Raw genomic sequence first — 6,931 nt, 5'->3', positions numbered from 1 at the left:
GGGGGGGGTATCATCTTGCCTTATCCAAGCATAGGAGCACCCTGAACCTACACATCGCATCCTTTGTGTTAGTCAAGTTTGAAAAATAGCTCGGCATTGGTAGTTACGGTTGTACCGTGTAATCAAGTTCTTTGCTTTGTTTATGTTTGGGTTGAAGAGTGCTCCCTGAAAATCTGAACTATACTGGAATAAATCAAAGCCTCTCTATGCCTGGATGATAGTGAAAAATGTAGTCGTTGCTGAATTTCACTGGAAACAATGTAGTTGCTGAAATTCACAGGAAACAATATAGTTGCTGATTCACGAAATTATCATGTTCCAAACAGGGTCTCGCAGTATAAGAAAAGACCTTTCGGAATTCCATACGGTGTTCTAGATCCTTATAGATGGACTTGTACTCAGCAGTCAGAGTCGTTCAGATGTTGAGCAGGTAGCTGTAGGAGAAACATAATCAAACACTATCTGAGTCGACTGTTATTCATCTTGATAGTAAGGCACGATATTCATTATATTCCTATAATGATTCTTTGTGCCAACACTACAACATAGAACAGTAAATCATATAAGAATGTCTGAACTTGAGATCATACAATGTGGAAGAAGGAATTAAACAGGCAAATATATACATACCTTACTCTTTAACTGTGTTTAGAAGTACTCGATCCACTGCTGGAATAAAAACTGCTTCCTGATCCGCAACTTCAATCCAATGCTGGGACAAAAATGAAATCTCAAACATACTTCCCGAATAACAAAACACACATGGTAATTGTATTCTCATGTGATAGCAAGTCCATCTAACTGAATAGACAAAACCATAGAGGTACTCAGATATAGTGATCAATGTGGCTTAGGTCCCGTACAGGCAGACATACTACCTGTATTTCTATGGTTCATTAATGGAACAATGATATATTTTGGTTCACTGATCTATATAATGCAAGACCATGAGATTTTAAATGACTCGCGAGGAACTTACCAGAATTGTTCCACAGTCTTTGCGAACATGCAGTTTGTATACAGTTAAAACAAAAGCATGCTAAATAGATGAGCTTCCATATAAGTTGACCACCTACAGTAGGGGGTGGCAAACACTACTCATCATTTTAATTCAACTTTTGTATAAGTGCCCATCAAGCTTGCAAAAACTTGGGTAAATCCAATTTCTTCTTGGGTAAAAGAATAGTTACTATTTTCTTCTATGCGATAAAACAAATACATAACCAAATGCAAGATATTTAGGCATGTGAATAAATATCCACCTAAATCCAAAGAAGACCGGAAGCAAATCTTGAATATTGAAGCAGTTCTAAAGTATAAAAGAAATAACGTACAAAAGGGAAAGATAAAATGATCTGTAGTTCTGTACTAACATGGATACCACTATAGCTTTAAGAAAATAAATATAATAGTGAATTCACATTGGCTAGAAGTTTTATCAGAAGTTTTATCTCCACATTGCATTGAAAAAGCACAGTGGTACCTTCACATTGGCACATCATCAATAGACTTCACCTCAGGAGAAGTGAGGAAATCAGGAACCTATTTCAAAATATGGCAACCGCCCATAAGTAACATGATCAAGTAAAAAGTAAAGAAAATTTAAACACACTATCATGCCAATTTAGGGACATTATACCATTCATTACTAATCGCATTCTCTATTCGGAAGACTTTGCTTAGCAGGAGAGGCCTGTCACATCATATCTACCCGCACTTGCTAACTAATATTTTCTCCAGAAGGGTAAGCTTAGCATCACATTCGATCTGGACCTCGCTGTTGTAACCAATTAGAAGCTCCCCAAATATTTCCCGAATAGCAGTTTTTTGCTACTCGGCGGCACCCAATTTTGTCTAGAACTAATTTGTTTGCCTCCCAAAGTGTAACAAGGTGACCTAACACACACACACGGCAGCCTGGAATCACCAGCAACCACATCGATTCAATCCAGGGGTGCGTGGTAGGTCATGGGGATAAGGTGGATGGAAGAGATCTTACTCTGCAGAAGATGAAGTGGAGAAGGACCTCGAGCGGGGATGCCACTGGGACCCGAGTTTCGGCGCCGGCCCACCCAAGGATGGCTGGCGATGGGCTTCGACAGGGGCGGCTCCAGAGCTCAGCGGCGCATGGCAGCGGGGAGCCAGGTACGAAGTACGTGTTAGAAGCGGAGTGGAGGAGCGCATTAGGGAGGCTTTAGATGCAGCATGCGCCCTGAGGATCAGCAGTGACGGCGCACCTCGTCCTCGCCGGATGGGGCGGCTCCCGCATCGTCAGAAGCATCGATCGGCGCGGTACCTGTGGCAGCTCACGCATTGCCGGCCGGTACACGCGGCGTACCCTGGCGGCGCGGTGGTTGCACTCCCACGGCGTCCCCTGATGGTGCGGTGGCGGCGGCGGCCCAATCGGGGACGGGGATGAAGGAGGGACGCGGGGAGGCGTGTGGCGGGCGGTGGTGGAGAAGGCAGAGGAGAGGAGTTGTTGATCCTCGTCTCCCGTCGCCATAGCCGCCAAGTTGAGGCCGGTGGGAAGATGGGATCGGGAGCGAGAAGGGTGGGGTGAGGAACGTGTGCGCGTGGGTCGTTGTTTTTATTTTGTTGTCATGGCATGGGTCGAGTGACAGCTTGGGTCGTGGCTAAAACTTGTTTTGCTGCTAAACATCGGAGCAATCTGGAGCGTAGGATTCGATGCTCTGAAATGCTCTGAACGGTGTGGCTAAAACCTGTTTTGCTGCTAAACATTGGAGCAATCTGGAGCGTAGGATTCGATGCTCTGAACGGCGTAGATGTTTTGGTTCTCCGCCCTCTCGTGCTTTTATAAATGTGGTAGATAATGTATAATAGGGGGGAAATAGGGCCAGACAGGGAAGCATGTTTTTTTAAGGGCCAAATAAGTAAGTCTCCCTTCAATTATACTCCCTCCGTTCTTAAATACTTGTCTTTCTAGAGATTTCAACAAGTGACTACATACTACGCAAAATGAGTGAATCTACACTTTAAAATATGTCTACATACATCCGTATATTGAGTCCATTTGAAATGCCTAGAAAGACAAGTATTTGGGAAAGGAGGGAGTATATATATCAACTCCCAGGAAACCATACAGTAGCACATCAAAATTTCGTCTCCATTGTTGAGAGTTCACTAACCTACAACCGGCAATCACGCGGTACATACCCAGTACACACCCAGCATTGTCGCTCAGCACCAACACCCAACCCAACACCATCAGACCCGGAAGTTTAGTCGTGCATTTTACCCAGAAGCTTCAGTGCCAGTGCCTCCTGCTGCGCGAGAAGGTCCCCGCCCTTAGCTGCATCGCCACCTTCATCATCGTCGCTGTTGTTTAAGTACTTCTTTTTACCCTTGGAGGACATGTTCTGGTTTCTGTCCGACTCTGAGCCACTGTCGTCAGACACCGCATCTGTTTCCTCCTGTCGCCTGCGCTTCAGTTTCATCTTCTTCTCAAACTTCTTCTCGTGCAAACTCTTCTTGTGCTGGGCCTTGTCCTCCTTGTCATCCTCCTGCATTTCTCTCAGCATCTCTGCATACCTCTGCAGAACTGCAGCAAAAAAGTCAAAAATTATGTGAGTTTCAACTTTCAAGCCACATGGTAGGTATGAATCGTAAAAGAAGCTGAACAAACTTTTATCCTTGTGAATCACGTCTTCTGGGCCCACTTCTTTGGCTAAAGACGCAAGAGGATCAATCGCGTTGCCCTCATCGTCGTACTTGACCCTTGTTCCCACAGGCCTGTGCATGTTTATCTTCAGTTTCTTCTTTTTCAAGGGCCTCGCTGCCAGCCTGACAAGACAACAGATTAGCATAACCCACAAATAACAACACCCAGATCTGAGCCTGGATTATGGAAGTTGGGAGATACAAGGAGCATGCCATTAAAAAAAAGGTTAAAGGGACATACTCTTCGATTTTTTCTGGTTCCATATGTGTATCAGAGCCAGGCACTTTGGGAGAAAGGATATCATCTAGTCCATAAATATTTGCATCTGTGTTGGGCTTCTTCGGATAAAGGATATCATCGTCAGGTCCATCATCTGCAAGCATATCACAATTGACCTGTGGATTTATTTCAATGACTTCAGCTTTGTGTTTCATCTGTTTCACATCAATGTCCTTCATATCTTTCTTCGACACATTCTTCTTGTGGCTTACGAAGCGGATTTTAGGGGTAACAGGAAGACCAAGTGAAGAGGCGTATGCAGCAAAATTCTCCGCAGAGAACCTGCTCAGATCGAACACCTCTTTGTCTCCCTGGAGGTACACTGACTTGAGATAGGTCACAAAAGCCCTTTTACCTAGTTGCTGCAGATTGGGAAATTTAACAAGCACTGCTGCTACATTCTGAGATATCTGCTCCAGTTGTTCCACTTTTGGCTATAACAAAGAAAATTTGTACAGTAAGTATTAAAAAAAGGAAGTCCGCTAGACATGACAAAAATATACTCCCTCCGTAAAGAAATATAAGAGCGTTTATGGTAGATAAGAAGCTATGGTAGAACCGCCTCACGTCTAGCCTACTCATTCAAAAAGCTCACCTGAGATGAGATTGAGCAAATATTGATCAAACTTGAAAAGATATAGATCAAGCAACAAACTAAGCATTAGATAAACTGATAAGCTTGCTGCTGACCTTTCGAACATTTATAGGTATTTTACTCTCGGTTGCCTTCAATTTTTCCAGCATTCTTTCTTCCTGTGGACACAAGAATATAAGAGATTTCCCTTTCTTGTTGTAACGAGCTGTGCGACCAACTCTGTGGATGTACAGTGCGACGCTTTCTGGACAATCAACCTACAAAAGCAACAACTAAGTTACAGTATGAGCGTTTCAAGCAAAATATTAGTTCTTGAGACAAAGATATACCTGTACCACCCAATCCACATTCCCTATATCCAGTCCTCTAGCAAATATATCAGTTGAGAACAAAACCGAAGTACTTTCGCTGAACTCTGCTACTATGGCCTGCTGTACTTCGTATTTCATCCGCCCATGCATACATTTTAGAGGAATACCAGGACGTAGTTTCTTGAAAATTTCATACACAAATTTGACCTGCAAAAGTCCAATATTACATAAATAAGAAACAATAATAACTAACTCTTGAACAATCTGTTTCAAAAATATGCCCTGCAATCACCCTTGGTACACTCATACAGTCATCACCAATTTAGGTAGCAAAAATACAAATTAAAATTCCGCAAGAAAAATCCAGGTATATTTCACAAATTAATAAAATTAGCAACACACACATTTTCACGCACACATGTTCCTTCTATTTTAGTATGACAAGTGATAAATCAAAATGTAAGACATGCAGTACCCAAGAAAAGAAAAGAAAATAAACACCACTGCCAATTTCCACAGAAGGTTTATCTATTTTGTTCCTTAACGACATGACTGCTGGGGGGCACACAAAGTACAACTTGTCAACGGATAAAACATTACCTGCTTAACACTTGATAAGAAGACTAGTATTTTTGACTTTAGATGCCTTTTGATGAAACTCCAAAGCATATTCAGTTTCTGTTCAAGAGGCACAATCATGGCACACTGCTCAAGGTTATCTGGGGTAGCCGTGCTAGCCTGCTCATGCACACTAATATATTCAGGATTCTTTAGGCTAACCCTTGCGAGGTCCTTAACTGACTTCGTCTGTGTGGCAGAAAACAGTAAGGTTTGTCTAGCTTTGGGAATTTGTGAAAGGATAATGTCAACTTGGGATTTGAAATTTTTATCAAGTATTTGATCCGCCTCATCAAGCACCAATATCTGTTTCCTACCAAAGAAGACATGATGTTAGATTATCTACATCTCATCATTTGGAATTTGAAATAACCATAAATCAAGTTATGTCTGATAACCTGGAGATTTGAGCAATCGAAGTTTGGAGTCTCATCAAAGTGCTGGACTAACCGTCCAGGAGTGCACACTAAGATATTCAAACTGTTTATGCGTTCTTTTTCTTGCTCGATACCCGTGCGCTTAACGATAGCACCACCACTAAAGTTATGGTGCTTCCCGACCTTCCTGACCACTTCCCAAATTTGACCAGCTAAATCATTAGTGGGAGAGAGAATAATGCAACCCACACCATCCTCTTGACTCCATTTCTCCCGATACAGCTTCTCGATGACCTGCCAAAAAGGATTGTGATAAGATGAGCTACCCACGGATTTCTTGGCAGCGGCACTTTGACCATATGATGAGCTAAACAGTCAAGACGTAAGTAATGCGTGCTTCAAGAGCACAATTTGCAGAGCTAAATGATAAAACTATGATGATAATTCAGAGTGTATGCGACCATTCTTAATCTGCGTTCCCTACAAGTGGGATTTAAAGAGTAAATTAACAGCTTACTGGGATGACGAAGGCGAGGGTTTTGCCGGACCCGGTCTTGGCCGCGCCGAGGACGTCGTGCCCGCAGAGCGCGTGGGGCAGGGCGGCCCGCTGGATCTCGCTCATCTCCTTGTACCCCGCCTTCCGCAGGGCGTCCTTGGTCTTCTGCGACAGCGGTAGCTCGTCGAACCGCGTGGACGCGCCATAATCCGAGTAGTCCCCAGCCGCCGCCTTAGCCACTACATCTCGTGCCCTTACCCGTGCGTTGGCGGCGGAGGACTCCTCGGAGGGGGGAGGCGGCTTGGTTCCCGGGAGGGGCTTGCCGGCGTCGATCCAGGCCTCAAGGAGGCGGATCTCGTCGCCATCCTTGGCGCGGCTTTGCTTAGCTACAGCGCGGCGCTGCGGCCGGCGCATGGCTCCGGCTGGGTGGTGCTGGGTTTAGGGTTTTGCGGAAAGTGATGCGGAAGGTTCTAGAAGGCGTGGCGGCTTTCGTTTTAGCCCAACACCGACTGGTGTCCTTCTTTATAGCCCCATAAATAGCGTTATCCCCCAAAGAATACGTAAATCAATCGGGAA

The 6,931-nt window shown here is 44.2% G+C and overlaps 1 protein-coding gene and 1 long non-coding RNA gene across 4 annotated transcripts in view; both read right to left on the bottom strand.

The window, feature by feature from the left end:
- The window catches only part of LOC119363479, a 5,578-nt gene extending 2,993 nt beyond the window's left edge, over positions 1–2,585 (bottom strand). Inside the window, exons 1-5 of one of the 3 annotated variants that reach the window (XR_005173999.1) lie at positions 2,000–2,585; positions 1,484–1,542; positions 980–1,072; positions 631–712; positions 350–434 (exon numbers count right to left, since the gene is read on the bottom strand). This is a non-coding gene — a long non-coding RNA (uncharacterized LOC119363479). The remainder of the gene's footprint in view (positions 1–349; positions 435–630; positions 713–979; positions 1,073–1,483; positions 1,543–1,999) is intronic. The other 2 variants (XR_005173998.1, XR_005173997.1) reach the window with 2 other exon arrangements.
- Positions 2,586–3,001: 416 nt separating this feature from the next.
- On the bottom strand, positions 3,002–6,789 carry LOC119363477 (DEAD-box ATP-dependent RNA helicase 32-like). Its single transcript, XM_037628839.1, has 8 exons — positions 6,377–6,789; positions 5,881–6,153; positions 5,465–5,788; positions 4,883–5,071; positions 4,649–4,810; positions 3,920–4,392; positions 3,644–3,801; positions 3,002–3,559 (listed from the first exon to the last, which is right to left on the bottom strand). Exons 1-8 carry the CDS (start codon positions 6,767–6,769, stop codon positions 3,240–3,242), a joined length of 2,292 nt encoding a protein of 763 aa, XP_037484736.1. The 5' UTR covers positions 6,770–6,789; the 3' UTR covers positions 3,002–3,239.
- Positions 6,790–6,931: the final 142 nt, after the last annotated feature.

This window comes from Triticum dicoccoides, chromosome 2B (genome assembly GCF_002162155.2).
Source record: "Triticum dicoccoides isolate Atlit2015 ecotype Zavitan chromosome 2B, WEW_v2.0, whole genome shotgun sequence".
Classification (NCBI taxonomy): Eukaryota; Viridiplantae; Streptophyta; class Magnoliopsida; order Poales; family Poaceae; genus Triticum; species Triticum dicoccoides.
Note: the sequence above shows the minus strand (reverse complement) of the source record. Positions and strands in the feature narration are given on the sequence as shown.